This window comes from Peromyscus californicus, unplaced genomic scaffold (assembly GCF_007827085.1).
Source record: "Peromyscus californicus insignis strain IS unplaced genomic scaffold, ASM782708v3 Scaffold_22__1_contigs__length_63687245, whole genome shotgun sequence".
In the NCBI taxonomy this organism is placed as follows: Eukaryota; Metazoa; Chordata; class Mammalia; order Rodentia; family Cricetidae; genus Peromyscus; species Peromyscus californicus.
In genome coordinates this window covers 60310013-60330065 of record NW_026294525.1, presented here as the reverse complement: position 1 = coordinate 60330065, position 20053 = coordinate 60310013, and the positions used below count along the sequence as shown (strand labels likewise).

Sequence of the window (20053 nt, the reverse complement as noted above, 5' to 3'; positions counted from 1 at the left end):
TTCTAATGAATCTAATTTTCTTTGAAAGTGGTTTTCATTACTGATTTTTTTCTTTTCTTTTAACAGTATATAGTACCCACCCACCCACTTTTATTTAAAGTATGGTTTCATTGTTTTTCCTATGGAATAAATTTGTGAATTTCTTTTCATTCTTTTTTCTACTTATAATTCTGCTGAGTCTCTTTAGCAGAAGATAGATTCCTTTGGACTATGGATCTTTTAGTATTTCTGGGAAGTTCATGTTATGCCTGGATCGTGGGACACCCCCCCACACCCCCCACACCCCCCCGCAACAGACCACCATGTCGGGGGAATCCCTTGTTGTAAAAGCAAAGAGCCTTTATTTCAAGCTCAAGGAGCTGGTTTTTTTTGTTTGTTTGTTTTTTTTGAGACAGGGTTTCTTTGTGTAGCTTTGCGCCTTTCCTGGGACTCACTTGGTAGCCCAGGCTGGCCTCGAACTCACAGAGATCCGCCTGGCTCTGCCTCCCGAGTGCTGGGATTAAAGGCGTGCGCCACCACCGCCCGGCGGAGCTGGTTTTTAATTAAGCCTGTCAAGGCAGCAGTGTAGCCAAGCTGTTCTGGGCCCTACATGTCATGGCAACAGTGTAGCCAAGCTGTTCTGGGCCCCCCACAGTTCCCAGTTCTCTTGGCTACATATTACTTTAGCCCTGTTTACCCGGCTGGTTCAGGAACTCCATCTACGCACATTTGTGTTCTCAACTATATAGTAATGATGGAGTTGTTTGTTTGATTCAGTTAGACTTTTAATACAAGATTGTCTTATTTGCATGTTAGAAATCACTACATGTGCCACACTGGGGTAGACATGGTGTCACACATCTGTAATTCCCACACCTGATGCCGAGGTAGGAGAATCATGAGTTCAGGGTCATCCTGGACTTCACAGACAGACCAAAAAACAAAACAAAAATGTGGTAAGCCTCATTGTGTTGCAAGAATTATTGTACTGGCACACTCGGGAGGCAGAGGCCGGTCTCAAAAAACAACAACAAAATTATTAACTTACTTTACAGTAAAAAAAACATTTAAAAGCAGACATTTAGACAACGACTGTTCCTTTCCCCAAATGAATTCCTTGTTTGGCATAGCCAACTTGAGAAAAATGCAAAGTCTGCCTTTTACATCTGTAGCATAGCTTTAATTTCTTTTTGGGTGGGATTTCTTATATTCATGAACTTCAATATAATTACTTTTCCCTCTATATCTGTTAAAGGCCAAGCTCAGAAAATCTGTATATCCAAATTTGTATTGTTTTGTTTTTTGTTTTTTCAAGACAGGGTTTCCTCTGTGTAGTTTTGGAGCCTGTCCTGGATCTTGCTCTGTAGACCAGGCTGTCCTCGAACTCACAGAGATCGGCCTGTCTCTGCCTCCCGAGTGCTGGGATTAAAGGCATGCACCACCACGCCTGGCTTAAATTTGAATTCTTTTACTTCATCCATCCAAACTCTTCATTTTGGGAAATTTAGTCATTTCTAATTCATGATAGGAAACTATGTCATAAATTGATAAAAGCTCCATAATAGTAACTAAAATTTCTGATCTGTTTTCAGTTTACATAGTATTTTCATGTCTGATTTCTTACGTATACACTGGAAGAAATGTGAAAAGAACCTATCAATGGTAACTTTTTTTTTAATCTGAAATTTAAGTCAACAATGATAAACTGTTTAAATTTATTTGACCCATAGTGTACCCTTCAGTTACTGACTTTAAATTTTTGTGGCTAATTGAAACTGGATAGAAATCCTTTGTAATTCTATGGTAATTCTAATTGCATGCCTAATTGGTGTTGGACTCCTTCTGAGATTTAAATCAGGTTGAGGTGCTGTTCGTATTTTCTAATTAAATTTAAAGAAACCACCCTTTTCATGGAGGGCTGTTCAGTCCATTCTGTAATTTTAGCCATAATGAAAGCTTCTGATCTTTCTTGTGTTGTTTATTGGTTACCATTGTTGTTATTATAAAAGGTTAATTTTTAAAATTGCACTTTGTATTTAAAAGTTGATGTCTCTCCATACTGTGTTCAAACTAATTCAAGTTTAGACTCTTCTATTAATTGGGAAATCTGGTAATCCATATATTATAAGTGGTCCTAACAACTGTACCATATAAAGTTCAGGAAGGAGACGGGATGTGGCTAAAAGTTCTTTTAGATAGTCTGCCGGAGTCCAGCTCCGACCTGCTCCCCCAAGCTAGAGTTACCAGAGGAGGGAGCCTCAATTGAGAAAATGCCTCCGATGACTCTAGCTTGTGTCAGGTTGACATAAAACTAGCCAGTATGGTGTTAAATGTTAGATCTTTAATTTTCCAACCCTCGGCTCCCTCCCATAAGAGTCTTGCTGTAAAGAGCATCCCCCCTCGCACCCATCCTTCAAAAAGAGAAACTCCAGTTTCCCATGTGCCCAGCTCCCTTTCTGGTCAGCACTCGGATTTTGGCTTAGCCAGGGGCACCCACCTACCTTCTGATTATTTAATGTTTTTTCTTTTTTTAAAAAAAAATATGTGAGGGCAGTCTGGCTGCAACATTGTTGCTCTGTGGGTTACCAGGGTTGACTCTGCTGATCTGGCTGGCTAGGCAGTTGTCCCTCTCAAAGCTGCACATTGGGAGGGATCTTTCCCGAATACAATAGAGGAGGCCTGGTCAAGGCTACAGGAGTAGCTGGGCTCCCTTCTAGAACCTCCAAACAAGCTCTCAAGGTCCACCTGAACTGTCCAGCTGGAAACTCATCCACAACAGATCAGGGAATGAGGCTGTTGAGTGGCGGTGGTGGCCAATGCTTAGTTTCTCGGGCCAGCATCCCATGGCAGCAACAGCTATTTCGTAGTGGTGTTTAGTCACAGAAAGTTGTTGTGCAAACTGGATTGGTCCTGTGGTATGATTGGCTTTGGATTGTGATTCCATCTGCCCACTTCTCAAACTGCTTTGGATTGTGATTCCATCTGCCCACTTCTAGAAACTCCAAAAGAAACTCTAAGGATTCAATACTGTTTCTCCAGTCTGAGAGATTTCTGTTGCTTGCAGCTAAGGACCCCGACTAATACACCCAGTTAGTATGCCTAGTATGCCAGCAACCCCCCCCCCCCCAGGGTTGATTATTCCTCGTTTGGTCTGATTTTTTTAATGGTTACTTTACATTTTTTCCTAACATTTGTATTTATTATGCATGCCTTTTGGGGTAGAGCACATGTAGAAGTTACAGGACAACGTGGGGAATTGGTTCTCCCCTACCTTACAGGTTCAGGACAAACTCAGGTCATCAGGCTCACCTCTACCTTCTGAGGCATCTCACTGGTCTCTCCTGTGTTACTGCAAACCCACTCCCAGCCCCATTATCGTTAATGTTGTGATATTTTGTTGTATCCTAATAAAATATGCTTGAAGATCAGAGAACAGAACAAGCCACTAGATTAAACATAGAGGCCAGGCAGTGATGGCACACACCTTTAATCATAGCACTCGAGAGCGCAGAGATCCATCTGGATCTCTGTGAGTTCAAAGCCACCCTGGACTACATGAGATTTACTCAGTCTGGGAGAGACTCAGTCTAACAGAGCCAGGCATTGGTGGCACACACCTTTAATCCCAGTATTTGGAAGTCACACGCCCTTAATCCCTAGGAAGGAAGTGATATGGCTAGGCCGAGAAAGGTATATAAGGCATGAAGAGACAGGAACTAGCCCTTTCCAGCTAAGGAAGCCTTTTTGGCTGAGGACTCAGAGGCTTTCATCCAGAGGATTTGTGGAGTTGGTGAGGTGAGACGTAGCAATGGCTTATTCCTTTGTTTTTCTCGTCTTTCAGCATTTACCCCAATATCTGGCTCTGGGTTTTTTATTAAAAGACCACTTAGGAATTTGTACAACACGTTAATTATAACTTAACTCACAGCAAGGATATGAAGATCATACGAAAAGCCGATGAAGATCTTTGGCTGGGGAAATAGCTCAGTTAGTAAATGCTTGCCTTACAATCACAGGACCTGAGTTAGGGCCCCAGAACTCACATAAAAAGAAGCCATAGACTGTGGTGGTGAGAACTTCTCGTCAAGCACAGGGCTGGCGAAGGAGAGACAGAAGGCCCCTGGGGCTCACTTGGCTGGCCAGCCTAGCCTGCTGGCAAGTTTCCGGCCAGTGAGAGACCCTTTCTCAAAACAACAGAGAGGTGAGCAGTACCTAAGAAATGAAACTGGGGATTACATTCTGCCGCACCCCAAAAGATTATATAAATAATGTATCGACCCCATTAGTAACGCCTTTGTATTGTTAAATTCCATTTTTCATGGTATTTATCTTCTTATAGCAAACTATGTATTTGTTTATTGTTTGGGTTATTGCCTTTCTTACCCACTAGACCAAAACTCCATGAAGTCAAGCAGCTTTGTAAAACTATAAAGACAGGCAACTTTGTCCATTTTCTTAGGCCTAGACAGTGTCTGATGCATACAGGCACACGGTCAATACCTGTTGAATGCAAATCTGAAGTTGCTGCCCATGTCTTACCACCTTAACTACACAGAGAAATTAAAAAGACCATTTTTGATTGCCAGCATCTCCCGGTGTCTCCCCCATTACCTGATCTTTGTTATCTCCCAGGTAACAAAGACACTAATGCTTCCAGCTGTATCCTGGATTCCATCACCTCTTACCTCTTCTCGGATAACCATACCATTGATTATCCCCTCATTCTTTTTTCTTTTTGTTTTTCTGTGTGGTAAGGTTGGCCTGAACTCCTAATCCTACCACCCCAACTCCCTGGTGGTGGGATTCCAGGAATGCCACACCACCTCCTACTCACTTGTCCTGCTTATCTCCTGGCCTCCTCCTCCCTCCCACCATCCCTTGCTGTCCTGTGTATCTCCCCACCACCTCCTTCCCTCTAACTCTGTGACTGTCTTTGACTTAGTTATTCTTAAAGGAGGGGAAAAAGAATTGTATCTCTTCTGGTATTTATGGTTGTTTGCTTGTCTGGGGCTTTTGTCTTTTTTAAACTAAAGAGTGAGCAGCATCACCGTGGCTCTAGGTAGGCACCAGCTCAACTTCTCCCTGTCCAGTGAGTTATGTATGTAATAGGTTAGCCTTACCATCAGTTTGCAGAGAGCAACCAATAACGTTGGCAATAACCTGGGTTGTTTGGGGATTTCCATGAAGTTTCTTTCACCAATAACTTGATTAGACGTAACCCATTTCTGGCACTGGAGGTTTGTTTTGGTAGCTAGAGATGTCTAAATTTTTTTCAAGCTGCATCCATTTACCTGTGAATTTCACGATCTGGTTTTCTTTTTATAGTGGAGTGATGTTCCATTGTGTAAATGTACTGTATTTCCTTTATCCGTTTACCTGTTGTCGATCATCTGGTCTGTGTCCAGGTTCTGGCTATTATGAGTAGAGCAGCAGTGAACACGGTTCAGCAAGGCACTCTGTTGTAGGTGTAGAGTCCTTTGAGTATACGTCAAGAGAGGGACAGCTGGATCTTGAGGGAGCTAAGATTCCCAGCTTCCCTGAGGAACCGTCTAAACAATTTCTATAGTGTCTGTACCAGTTTGCACCCTCGGCAGTGATGAAGGAGTGTCCCCTTCCATCCTCACCAGCCAGAGCTCTCGTTTGCTTTATTGAGCTTGGCCATCTGACTGGAATAAGATGAAATCTCAAAGTAGTTTTAATTTGCATTTCCCTGATGACTAAGTGTGCTGAACATTTCTGTAAGTGCTTCTCGGCCATTTGTGTTTCCTGTTTTAAGATTACTCTGTTGAGGTCTGTACCCCGTTTTTTATTTTTAATTGGGTTGTTTTCTTAATGTTCAATTTTTTGAGTTCTTTATATATTTTAAATATTAGCCCTCTATCAGATGTGTAGTTGGTAAGAATCTTTTCCCATGTTGTGAGCTGTTGCTCTGTCCTAATGATGGTGCCCATTGCCATACAGAAGCTTTTCAGTTTTATGAGGTCCCATTTATTAATTGTTGTTCTTAGTGCCTGGGCTATTGGTGTTCTGTTCAGAAAGTCTTTTTCCCGTACCAATGAGTTCAAAACTGTTCCCCACTTTCTCTTCTATCAGATTCAGTGTATCTGGCCTTTCATTGAGGTCTTTGATCCATTTGGAGTTGAGTTTTGTGCAGGATGGTAAGTGGGGATCTGTTTGCATTCTTGAACATGCAGCTCTACAGTTTGAACAGCACCAGTTGTTGAAGAATCTGTCTTTTCCCCAGTGTGTATTTCTGGCTTCTTTAATCAGGTGCAACTCACTCTGTAGACCAAGCTGGTCTTGAACTCACAGAATTCCACCTGCCTCTGCCTCCTGAGTGCTGGGATTAAAGGCGTGTGCCACCAACACTGGGCAAGGTGGCCATTCTTACTATGTTAATCCTACCACCCCGTGAGCATGGGAGATCTTTTCATCCTCTGATATCTTATTCAATTTCTTGCTTTAATGTCTTAAAGTTTTTATCACACAAGTCTTTCACTAGTTTCGTTGAAGTTACCCCCAAGATATTTTTATTGAAGCTATTGTGAAAACTATTGTTTCCCTAATTTCTTTCTCAGTCCATTTGTCATTGGTATCTAGAAAGGCCAACTGACTTTTGTGTATTAATTTTGTGCCCTGCTACTTGGCTGAAAGTGTTGATCAGCTGTAGACGTCTCCTGATGGAGTTTTTAGAGTCACTTATGTATACAGTCGTATTATCTGCAGATAGATACTTTGACTTCTTCCCTTCCTGTTTGTGTCTGTCCCCTTCATCTCCGTCAGCTGGAACGTCAAGTGCTGTATTGAGCAGATACGGAGAGAGTGGACAGCCTTGTCTTGTTCCTGATTTTAGTGGAGTTGCTTTGAGTTTCTCTCCATTTAGGTTGATGCTGGCTGTCGGCTTTCTGTAAATTGCTTTTATTATGTTGGGGTGTGTCCCTTGTATCCCTAGTCTCTCCAGGACTTTTATCATGAAGGAGTGTGGGATTTGGTCAAAGGTCTTTTCTGCATCTAATGAGATGATTATGTGATTTTTGTCTTTCAGTCTGTTTATGTTGTGGATTACATTTATCGATTTATGTATGTTAAACCGTCTCTGCATCTCTGATATGAAGCCTTCTTGATCATGGTAGATGATCTTTTTAATGTGTTCTTATATTTGGTTTGCAAGTATTTTATTGAGAATTTTCGCCTCCGTGTTCATAAGGGAAATTCGTTTGTAATTCTCTTTGTTGGATTTTTATGTGGTTTGGGCATCAGGGTAATTATGACCTCTTAAAAAGAATATGTTTAGTGTTTTGATTATTACGTGTAGTAAGGAGTTTCTTTTCTGATCCAGTCTATTTGGTGTTCTGCATGCTTTGTGTACCTCGATAGGTACCTCTATGTGTTAAGGAAATTTTCTTTCATGGTTTTTCTGAAAATATTGTCTGTGCCTTTGACCTGGGTTTCTTCTCCTTCCTCGATTCCTATTATTCATAGATTTGGTCTTTTCATTAGTGTCCCATGTTTCCTAGATGTTTTATGCTTGCAGGTTTTTTGTTGTTGTTGTTGTTGGTTTTTTTTTTTTTTTTTTTTGATTTAACATTTTCTTTGACTGAGGTATCCCTTTCTTTTATCTTGTCTTTAGTATCTGGGATTCTCTCCTCCATCTCCTGTATTCTGTTGGTGAGGCTTACCCCTGAGGTTTTTGTTTGACTTCCTAAGTTTTTCATTTCCAGTTTTGCCTCAATTTGGGTTTTCTTTAGAGATTCTGTTTCTACCTTCATCTCTTCAACTGTTTTCTTCATTTCATTCACTGTTTGTATTTTCATATGTTTTATTAATTGATTTATTCGTATCCTCTTTCAGGACCTCTAACATATTCATAACAGCTATTTTGAAGTTCTTGTCTTGTGCTTCAGCTGTATTGCATTTCTTAGGGCCTACTGTTGTAGGGTTGCTGGGGTCTAGTGGAGACATAGTGTCCTGGCCGTTTTTTATTGTGTTTTTACTTTGAAATGATCGTGATTCTGGTTGTTGATGTCAGTACATAATCAAAATACCAAATGTACAGAACAAAGGAAGAATATTGAAAGCTGAAAGGGGAAAAGATTGTGTAACATAAAAGCAGACCTATTAGAATTACACTTGACTTCTCAGTGGAGCCTGGGTGGGTGTTCCCTTCCTGGTTTTCTGGATTTTAGGAGAGTGTGCTGGCTGTGGGTTGCTTAGTAGGGAGTGCTTCTGAGTCCTTTCTAGTGGCCACTGGGAGTCCTGGGTAGAAGGTGTTTCTAGATATTGGGGGCTAACCAGAAGGAATGAGCCGGGCAGTGGTGGCACCTTTAATCCCAGCACTCGGGAGGCAGAGCCAGGTGGATCTCTGTGAGTTCGAGGCCAGCCTGGGCTACAGAGTGAGTTTCAGGAAAGGCACCAAAACTACACAGAAAAACCCTGTCTCAAAAAATAAAAAATTAAAAAAAAAAAAAAAAAGGAAGGAATGAGGCTGGGCTAGAAGTGGGGGCTGAAAGGGTCCATTGTGAGGAAAGCTGGGTCTGCTGCTAAGTTGAGCAGAGTCCCCAGGGAGTAGAGGCAGAGGAGGACAGGCTACGCTGCAGGTGGTCTGCTGCAAGGCTGGAGGTGAGACTAAGGATTGGAAACGGAGGACAGGAAAGAATGGGAAGAGAGTCTACCTGATTGCCAGGCTGCAGATGCCAGGGAGTTCCTACCTAGAGAATGCCTCCAAGTACTGGCTTCTTAATGTAAGTGTTGGACAGTGTTAACTGATTTAGTTAATAAAGTTAGAATGTTGGAAAATAAATTTGTCTTTGTATGTCTAAATTACATATGTGTTTCATTGCTCTTTGTTATGATTATTGATGCTGTGGTACTAAAGTAATAGTCATGCAGTCGGTGTCCAGGTGTTTACAGTGCTCATATCACTTTGCTGTGGTCCCTAAAATGTACACTCTCTTGGCGAGTTTGTAACGTTCGTCTGACTTTCTTTTAGGAAGATTTGGAGACTGGAGTTCACCTTGACCCCGCTGTCAAAGAAGTTCAGTATAATCCTACCTACGAGACCATGTTTGCTCCTGAGGTAAGAAAGCAAACCAGGGCTCTCCCTTATGTTAGGCATTTAAATTAATACAGAGGTAGAGAAATGGGTGTTGAATTTTTAAAAATATTTTCTCATTCAGCTATGCTACTATAAGTTTTGGAAAATATATCCTTCTAGTATTCAAAAGCCAAAATAGTTTTTATGAGAATTCTTTTAAAAATCCACTGACTGCATGCAAAAGGCTGGTCATATGGAACTGCCTTTTGAAAAAGGGAATCCGAAAATATTTAATGCTTCACCGTGCACTGCATATCCTTCTCTCAGCATTGATAAGGGGCTGTTCTAATGAACGACAAAGAAAATCGGGTTTATTAACATTAATCCATAGTGTATGATGGAAGTTGCAAATGCCTCTCCAGTGTCACACTCGCGTACTGCTGGGAACAGTCATCCTCCGAGGGAAGCACTGTGCTCTATGGAGTTCTTCCTCCTTCCCTTGGTAATAAATAGTAACAGAAACATTGGGAAGAACCAAGAAAAAATTCGTCATGTCCATTTAAAGTCTTTGAACACTGTCCATTAACAAAAGCTTATTTAAAAAATTAACATCCTTAGACATTAGAATAGCAAAGGCACTTGACTGACGAAAAGAAAACAGAAAATAGTTATACCCTCCACCCCTGCTAAAAAAAAGACTTGAGTAGTAGGATCTTTAAGAAGCATCTTAAAGGTAGACCTGGGGAGCCGTAGCTTGTCGTTCTTGGTAGAAAACGAGGTGCTTTCAATAGTTTCCTTGCATAGCTGCAGACACATGAGCATGCCAGGGGTCTGTCACATTTCACCTGCCTAGGTTCCCATGGCACCTGGACGATTGCCGTAGAGATGTGTAGCACAGCCAGTGCCGTGGCGTCAGCATCCGACGGTGCCCGGCTATTCTGACACAAACACTGAGACTTAGGCACTCGACCCCTTGTGCTGTTGTCTCAGCCCTGCCTCCTGAGCTCTGTAAGCTGTCTCCTCTCCTTGCGTAACATCTCAGCTGGCCCATTGAAGTGCCGCTCATGTATGCTTCATGGTTTTAAAAATGAAAAGGACTTCAGTAAGATAGCGCTTATTTGCATTCAGAGGATGGGAACGTTTGAAAGCAGTGTGACGTATAACATTTTGGTATCAGTTGATTTCTATGAGATCTCTTTTTTTCTAAATTTTGAGTTATTATTAACTGTAATATTGCTATATAATTATATTTTTCAAAACTTTCAATCAGAAGACTAAATGTGAATTAATTAATTTTGTGATGATCTTGGCAAGTCAATCATCCACTCATTATTTCCATCCATCCTTCCTTCCTCGTGTTAAGGAAACTCGTTCATGTTAAGAATACCACATATGTTAAAGTTTAAAAAGGAGTAATACTTGGAAGCAAATTTAGAATCTTTAATAATTACCAAGGAGGCAGTCATCTGTGATATAACAGATTGTGAACTTTGTGTTTTATGACTAGAATCCGAATTACTTGGCCAAGTCTGGAAAGGTGTCAGCAGGGACTTTGTTAGATTCGGTTCAAGTCCCTACATGTTGAGGATCCACGATTAGAAACAGTACATAATCCCTCCCCTCCACCTAGTGCTTGACAGATGGTGTACTGTGTTTCCTTAACCAGACAAATACTAGGATGTTCCCTGAACCTCTAAAGTGGCTCTCCTCACGAGTTAGAGGCGGGAGAGAGATTTCTCTATGAAAGTCCTGTTGGAAGTGGACAGTGGACAATACAGTCTAGGTTTGAAATTTGGAAAGAGACTATCTGTGTGTTAGCTTTTGTAAGACCCTGGATGGTCTTCGTTTTCTCATAGTTAAAATAAATGTGATTTCTGCCGGGCGGTGGTGGCACACGCCTTTAATCCCAGCACTCGGGAGGCAGAGCCAGGCGGATCTCTGTGAGTTCGAGGCCAGCCTGGGCTACCAAGTGAGTTCCAGGAAAAGGCGCAAAGCTACACAGAGAAACCCTGTCTCGAAAAAAAAAAAAAAAAAAAAAAAAAAACAAAAACAAAAACAAAAATGTGATTTCTGCTTTATTGCGTTATAAGAATACATGAGTTTATGCATGGTATGAAAATTGAATTTTCAGGATGAGATGTTGGTTAGAGCTTGAATGATAACAGAGCAGAAGGAGACTAATGGGTTTGATAAAACTAGCGTTTATTTTTACCATATACAGATAGACAGGTGGTGAGATATTTTTGTTCCTTTTGTACTTACCAAACCTGTTTTGTAGAACAGAAACCAAGTCTGATTATACTGCCATCAGGTGAGGACTGTAGGACTCAAGTCCAGATCTCTACTGTCTGTCAGTAGAGCAGCAGAGCAGCATTTGAAGGCCACTGGGTAATCTGCATGGTACATCCTATGATTCTGCTAATTCTGAAAATTAACCAAATTGCTTGTTTTGTAAATATCATTCCTCCATTGCAACCAACCACTTTCCTAGATGGTCTGCCTGTTAATACAAAATTGTTTGCTCGAATTGCAGACTGAAGGGAAAATGTAATAGACTGTGTTTTATACCAGCAGCTTTCTCCCTTGAACTAGATCCTCTTTGGCTTCTTAAAGATACATTATTTATTAGTTTCTTTAAAATCATATTAAATTCACCGGACTCAGGAAGAATTCCAGACCCCTTAAACTAGCAATGCTTTTAGGGGAAAATATATACATCTAAATTCAGAGACCAAATGCTAGTCGCTATTAAAAATGTAACCCTAAGAGCTGCTTAAATATTAATGCGTTAGAATGTTGTAGCTTCCCACTCGTATGAGGAGACTGAGCCCAAGGTTGTCAACAGCAACACCAGTGAAGAGTTGTATATTAGTCATAGTCAGACTTCGCTTACATCTTACAAAATTCTCTGCCAACAGAACTGTCATGACCTTTTCCTGATCTGTAGAAAGTAATTCAGCTAATAATTCTTCTTACTTTAAAACATGTTTATAAATTTTATACATTAATGATGCCATGAATATTAATGAAAAATTTAGCAATAGCTACGATATTAGTTCAGTAATGTGGGTTTTCCTTCTATGTAAACTTATAGTTGTGATTTCATGTAATCTGTTTTTACCAGTATGCATTTTCTTAATTCTAATGATTGAGTCTCCTGAAGACTTCTGAGAACCTCTTCTTTTTCTGTCCTGGAACTCACTCAGAGACCTGTCTGCCTCTGTCTCCCAAGTGCTGGGATTAAAGGCGTGCACTACCACTCAGCTCGAGAACCTCTTGTAATAAGCAGATGTCTGAGACTTATATACCAGCATCTTCACATATTAAAAATGTTTCTTCCCACTGTATGTAAATCACCACTCACACAGTTGAAGATGTCAGAATGCTTCTCTTAGAAGCCATTGTCATTCAGAAAGCTCCACAGGGCTCTTGAATTCAAACCTTACCTCTGACCTGAGTCACCCACACATAACCCTGCTCCCGTTGGTACTTCCTGTTCTGCTTCCTGCTCTCATTGGTGTGGTGTCCGTTCTTGGTTGTCAACTTGACTACATCGGAATTAACTAAAACCCAAGCAGCTGTCAGGGATGTTTTTTCTTAATTCAGTTATTTGAAGTGGGAAGATCCACCTTTAATCCAGTCCACACCTAGTGGCAGCCTATATAAAGGACATGGAAGAAGGAAGCTTTAGCTCTTTGCCTGCTTGTTCTCACTCTTGCTGGCAAGTCCACTCCTTCACTGGCATTAGAGCCTACTTCTTTGGGATTCTGATGAACACTGATGACCAGCCAAGACATCCAGCCTCATGGACTAAACTATTTTATTCTTGGACCTTTCATTGGTAGACAGCCACTGTTGGACTAGCTGCACCACAGCCTGTAAGCCGTACTTATGTATGTGTGTGTGTATGTGTGTGTATATATATATATATATATATATATATATATATATATATATATACACATATACATTCATTCATTCTATAAGTTCTGTTCCGCTAGAGAACCCTGACTAATACAATGTGCAACTCTTTTCAGTTCCACAAATTAGTGAGATCATACAGTGTTTATTTTTCTGGTTCAGGTTTATCTTATTTAACATAGTATTCTCCAAGTTCATCTGTGTTGTTACAAGGACATTCTTTTTTTAAGGTTGGATTGTCTTCTGCTCTTTATATATGCATTTTCTTCTTTTGTTTCGTTTGGGAGATGGTTAGATGGGGGTTCCACTGTGTAGCTCTGACTGGCCCGGAACACACTGCATAGATGAGAGTGGCCCTGATCTTATAATTCTTCTGCCTCTGACTCCTGACTGCCTGGCTTACGACCTTTTCTTTTCCCACTGCCTAGTTGATAGACACTTAAGTTGATTCCATGTTTTGACTGTTGTACATGAGCCTGTAGTGAACATGGGAGTACATATTTCATTGGTGTTGTTTGAATGCATACCCAGTAGTAGTTCTGCTAGATGGCACGACAGTTAGTTTTCCACTCTTGAGGACCCTCCGTGTTGTGTTGCATAGGCTCGGTGCTAATGCACACTCCCTTCAACAGTGTGCATGAATTCCTCTCCCATCTGTGCCGACACACAGTGATTCTCGACTTTTTGATAAGTCAATAGCTGTTCAACAGAGGTGATGTGTTCTTCATTGAGATTTTAATTTATGTGTCTCTGATTACTGATGATGAACATTTTTTAATCTAACTATTGACCATGTCTTTTCTAAAATGGCCATTATGGTCCTTTGTTTTTGTTTGATTGGTTGATTTGGTTTGGTTTGATTTGGTTTGGTTTTTTCAAGACAGGGTTTCTCTGTGTAGCTTTGGAGCCTATCCTGGAACTTGCTCAGTAGACTAGGCTGGCCTCGAACTCATAGAGATCCACCTGCCTCTGCCTCCTAAGTGCTGGGATTAAAGGTGCATGCCACCACTGCCCAGCATGGTCCTTTGTTTTAATCAGTTGTTTTCTTGCTCTTGATCTGTTTGAAATCTATATATTTGGGATATTAACCCCTTATCAGTATATGGTTTGGAGTTATGAATAGTTTCTTGCTTACACTTATAAATGTTATATAGATTACAATTGTAGCTAACTATAGTGCGCTCTAATAATTTTAACTGAAAACAACCCTCATAGTTAATTAACTTGATATGTGAGTATATTATATTTTCATGTACAGATGCTTGTTGTACATTCACTAGTATATATTTGCAGGAAGATCTCTGTGAGTTTGAGGCTAGCCTGCTCTACAGAGTGAGTTCCAGGACAGCCGGGGCTATACAGTGAAATCCTGTCTCGAAAAGCTGGAGAAAAAAAAAAAAACGAACGTGACACATGATTATCATTCACTTAACAGCTAGTATCCACTTATGACTGAGTACATACCATGTTTGTCTTTCTGGTCTGGGTTACCTCACTCAGGATGATTTTTTTCCAGTTCCGTACATTTGCCTGCAAATTTCATGCTGTCATGGGGGGTGTGGGGTTGTTGTTTGTTCTGTTGTTTTAACTGCTCAGTAATACTCCATTGTGTACATGTACTACATTTTCTTTATCCATTCTTTGGTTGAGGGGCATCTAGGTTATTTTCAGTTTCTGGCTATTATGAACAAAGCCACTATGAACATAGTTGAGCAATGTCCTTGTGGTAGGATGGAGCGTCCTTTGGGTATATGCCAGTTTTCTAAGGAACCACCATACTGACTTCCATAGTGACTGTACAAGTTTGCACTCCCACCAGCAGTGGAGGAGTGTTCTTCTTTCTCCGTATCCTTGCCAACATGAGCTGTCGCTTGGGACATAATAACTCTTAAACCCAGTGTATTAGTTTGCTTTTCATCCCTGTGACTGAAATTTCTGATACAAACAGCTTAAGGGAGGGAGGGTTTATTTTCTATTTTTAACTTATGGGTGTTGTTCCTGACTGTATGTCAGTGTAGCACTTATGTATCTAGTACCAGTGGAGGTCAGCAGAGGGCATTGGATTCCCTAGAACTGGAGTTACAGATGTTTGTGAGCCACCATGTGAGTGCTGGGAATTGAACCCAGAGCCTCTGAAAGAATACACGGTGCTCTTAACCAGTGAGTCATCTCTCCAGCCCTCAATTTTTTTTATTTTTTAACTCATGGTTTAACTCGTTCCTTGGCTGCTTGGCCTTGTGAACTTGGACAAGAGCATTTGGCCTCAGGTCGTGTAGCAGAGAAGCTTCTCCATCTCATTAGGGAGGGAAGAGGTGGGGGACCGAGCAGGGGGCCACAGGCAAAATGCCCCCCTCTGGAACAGTGGTCCTCAGCCTGTGGATCGAGTCCCCTTTGGGGGTCCAACAACCCTTTCACAGGGGTCTCATACAGATATTTATGATTCATAACAGTAGCAAAATTACAGTTATGAAGTAGCAATGAAATAATTTTATGGTTGGGGAGTTACCACCTGAGGAACCGTATTAAAGGGTTGCAGCATTAGGAAGGTTGAGAACCTTCCTAGAACCTAGAATCTGCCTGTGCCCAGTGACATTCTGCAGCTAGGTCTCACCAGATAAAAGTTTCCAGAGCCCCCTTAGACTGCCAGCTGGGTGCTAAGGCCCCACACATGAGTTGGGTTTTTTTGCGGCAGGGGGGAGTGGCACCTCATATCCAAACCTTAACACTTAGCTACTAAACCTTGAAAAGAAATACTTGAAATTGCTTTCTACACACACACACACACACACACACACACACACACACACACGCACGCACGCACGCACGCACGCGCGCGCACGCACGCACGCACGCACGCACGTGCACACACACACACTCTTATATGGCTACTCAAGAACTAAAGGAGTTGCATACTCATAGAGACCAGACATCTGGGAAGCATTTCAGTAATGGTTAGAACACACACAGCCCTGTGGAACAGCATTCTCTGCCCCCTGTTATTTTCTGTTTTTAAGGTAAGCTTCAATAGTTGCTAGTAACCTGGCAGTTAGGGAGGTCTGAAGTGGATGGACCCTCCTCTACCACAGCTTCCTATTATTACTAGAAGATTCTTTGCTGTGGTCCCACCTCAGATTTATATCAGATATTTAGATTTTTAAGATTGCTGTGGGCATAACAGCACCATATGTAAAATACACTTAGCTTTAGTACACGTGTTTCTGTGTAGAAATCCCTGTTCCTCAGTACTGCGGATGGATGGTCTGTAAACAGTGGAGTGGGTTTGATGTGTACGCCTACTGCACTGTTGGCGTTGTCTAGAGTAGTGCTCCTTTTCTAGTAGGGAGCACCTGTAAGCACTGGGTACTTCATCACACATGCTTGGAGGACCAGGGCAGTGGGGATTTTGGAGTTTTAGATTCCCTCTTTCCTCCAGACGCTGCTGTGAGGTGTGTCTGAGTGCACAGGTAGTGCATCCTAGGAGCGCGTAAACATTTTATTATCCCTCATTTGTGGCTGTTCCTGTTCATTGTAATAATTTCATGAATAAATGGCATTGTCATTGACTTCCAGCAGTCTGCATTGTCTTCCCTGTGGGTCTTCCTGTGGTGATGTGTTGTGGACCCTAATAAAATTTACCTGAAAATCAGAGGACAGAACAAACCACTGGATTAAACAGAGAGGCCAGGCAGTGGTGGCACACACCTTTAATCCCAGCACTAGGAAGGAAGTGAAATAGCTGGGCAGGGAAAGGTATATAAGGCGTGAGGAGACAGGAACTAACGCCCTTTTTCGGCTGGAGCCCTTTTGGTTAGAGAGCTTTTTCGACTGAGGACTCAGAGGCTTTCAAACAGGATTCATGGAGTTGGTGAGGTGAGATGTGGCAGTGGCTTGTTACTTTGTCTCTCTGATCTTTCAGCATTTACCCCAATGTCTGGCTCCAGTTTTTTTATGATAAGACCTTTTAAGATTCGTGCAACATCTACCCATCAGCAGATATGGGCTGCAAAGTGCTATGTTGTCCTTATAATTGTCCTTTATAGTTTGGAATGAGTACAATTAAATACTTGGTAGAAAATTAGGTGTTTTAAGAAGAAATGCAAGTTTTCAGTCTACAGCAATCTTGTAGTGGTTTATTTTCCTCTAATGTAAAGTGTGTGTTTGTGTGTGTGTGTGTGTGTGTGTGTGTGTGTGTGTGTGTGTGTGTGTGTGTGTGTGATCTGACAGCTAAATTCATTGTTTTCCATGCATGGTATAATGATATCTAGAGAAGAAACAGTACTGGTTAAGAAGGAGCAGGAATTGACATTTGTAGCTTTGAAAATGTATCATAGAAAAGATTATTCTAAAGATGGTAACTTGAGATGTTCTAATGTCAAAATATTTCATCAGGAACAATGAGTGTTCCAGTGATCAAATAAATACCTTTATGTGCCAGGAGTGATGGAATGTGCTGGTACTGCCATCACCCAGGAGATGAAGGCAGGAAGATAGCTAATGTAAGGCCAGTGTGGGCTCCATGCAGGTTCTAAGCCAGCCTGGGCTGTATTGTGAAACAAAACAAAACAATAATAAAGTCAGAGAAATATTCAATTCATTCTTCCCTAGGTGTGAACACTCATTTGACGCTTCATAAATACAAGCAAAAATCAAGAATTTTAGAAAGATTGGTAGGAGTTCAAGGGCAACTTGGGCTACAGAGTGAAACCCTGTATGGATTAAAGGCATGCACCACCACCACCCAGCTCATTTATGTATGTTGGATTTTCCTGAGGTTTTTTTTTTTTATAATAGGATTATTTAATAAGGGTTAACACAGAATATCATGGTCCTTCTTCACTGCGGTGATATTTTGTTTGTGCTCTAACAAATAAAGCTTGTCTGGAGATCAGAGTGTGGAGCTAGCCACTAGAGGCCAGGCAGTGGTGGATCACGCCTTTAATCCCAGCACTTGGGATCTCATGCCTTTCTTTGATCCCAGGTACTTGGGAGGCAGAGGCAGGAGGATCTCTGTGAGTTTGAAGCCAGCCTGGTCTACAGAACAAGTTCCAGAACAGGCTCCAAAGCTACATGGAGAAACCGTGTCTCAAAAAAAAAAGAAAAGAAATCATGTAGATTCTGTGGTTGTACATTTAAGGAATGTTTTCAGGTAGTAAAACGTTTGCCTCAGCTTTGTTCTCGCCTTATTTCTTACAGGTCGTAAAACTTGGCCCTAGGGTGGTAAAACACCCCATTGTAGACTGTTGTTGTCGTTGTTTCGAGACAGGGTTTCTCTGTGTAGCTTTGGAGCCTGTCCTGGTACTCGCTCTGTAGCCCAGGCTGGCCTCGAACTCACAGAGATCTGTCTGCCTCTGCCTCCCCAGTGCTGGAATTAAAGGCGTGCGCAGCCGCCGCCACCACCCAGCTCATTATAGACTTCTTTATGTATGTATGGCTGAGGAGAGTGCCCGACTTTTCAAAAACAAAGTAACATTTGGAAAATAATTCTGGAAAGGCCCCAGCATTGTAAACCAATAGTTACCAGTGCCACTGTTTTGTTTTAGAATATGAATTCTCTGAGTGGAGAAGTTCTATTTACATTTGTGATGTATCTTCTCAGGGAATTGCTCCGAATACTTAGTTTTTAGTTTGTTTCCTGTCCTGTGCCTCCACTGGGATCCTGATTGATTCCTGTTTGATGAATGATATCTGTATTTTCTGTTTGCCAGGCACTGTGGTGAATATAGTGAATTCCGAGTCTCTGCCCTTGAAGAACTCATAATTAGTAGAGGAAAAAAATGTGGCTTTTAGAGCAAAAGCTGTATTTCAGTGCTATCATGACAAAAGATCACCCCAAACCCCCAGTTACAATTTAGAAAAGTCTACAGTAATTCTCAGTTACCCAGAGAAGTGCCTTCAGATTAGACTCCCTGCAGTGCGAACATGTAGCTCTTGAGATAAATATCCACAATGGATTTCCGTGAGCTGCGCTCATCTCCTATCCCAGGGGCTGACAGACAGTGCTAATCAACCCTTGCCTAGTTACACTGAACTGGGTGCAGCTGGCATGATCCCAGATAGATAGATCAGTCAGCCCGATGGTTTAGAGTTGAAAATACGTTATGCGGTAATTTCAGTAACCTTCTTTTCCCCCTTAAAACACTGCAGTTTGGACCAGAAAATCCCTTTCGAACACAGCAAATGGCTGCTCCCAGAAATATGCTCTCCGGCTACGCGGAGCCAGCGCACATCAACGACTTCATGTTCGAACAGCAAAGAAGGACATTCGCCACGTACGGTAAGGTGATGGTGAATCTTCAGCAGCTAGAGTTTGGCTTCACTAAAAGCATGAGCACTGTGTGCCATCACTCATTTTGTTTCTGGCTTTTTCAGTTTATTCGTCTCGAGTTCACCAGAGAGGCAGTGTACCTTCTTACACACACCTCTACATACTGAGTGGGAAGTGGCATTGAATACTGAGCTTTTATTTTAAATCCTCTGATTTCTTCAGTCCTGAAAATAGTCTGTGGTCCTAAAACCAGGATGTTCCTTGTTATTGTTCTTAGTAATGAACATTTGTTATTAAATGTCTAACACATGGAGATTATTATTAAGTTGGTAAATGAAAATATAGTATGAAAAAATATATTCATTATCATATATATTAACTTTATTCTGTTTCTCAAATCTTATTTCTTAAATATTATCTCTTAGTTATTAAAGGATGTTAGCCAATAGAGTAGTAACAAATCCATAGTATAAAATAACTATATTCTCTCAGTGATGGAATTTTTTAAAGTTAACTAGTATTAAAAATGGTTGTGAAAAGGATTTGTTCTATATTATTAGGTCGTGTATCACCATGTCAAGGATACAGCCACAGTGACTACTGCACAGCAGCTGGGAATGTAGCTCAGTGACAGGCCACTGGCTGAGCATATAGGCCCTGGGTTCAGTCACCTGCAGCATAAATCAGGCAGTGTTGTTTGGTTTTTACTCTTTTTTGGGGGACCCACCACCCAGCTCCCAAATAAATTCACACATGGAGGCTTATTATTACTTATGAATGCCCAGCCTTAGCTTGGCTTAGTTTCTAGCCAGCTTTCCTTATCTTAGATTATCCTGTCTACCCTTTGCCTCTGG

General features: G+C 41.4%; 1 protein-coding gene across 1 annotated transcript in view; it reads left to right on the top strand.

Moving 5' to 3' along the window:
- The window catches only part of Cdc40 (cell division cycle 40), a 52029-nt gene that overhangs the window by 6009 nt on the left and 25967 nt on the right, over positions 1 to 20053 (top strand). Inside the window, exons 2-3 of the mRNA XM_052751477.1 lie at positions 8969 to 9055; positions 19079 to 19208. Coding sequence (XP_052607437.1) covers positions 8969 to 9055; positions 19079 to 19208 — 217 coding nt within the window. The remainder of the gene's footprint in view (positions 1 to 8968; positions 9056 to 19078; positions 19209 to 20053) is intronic.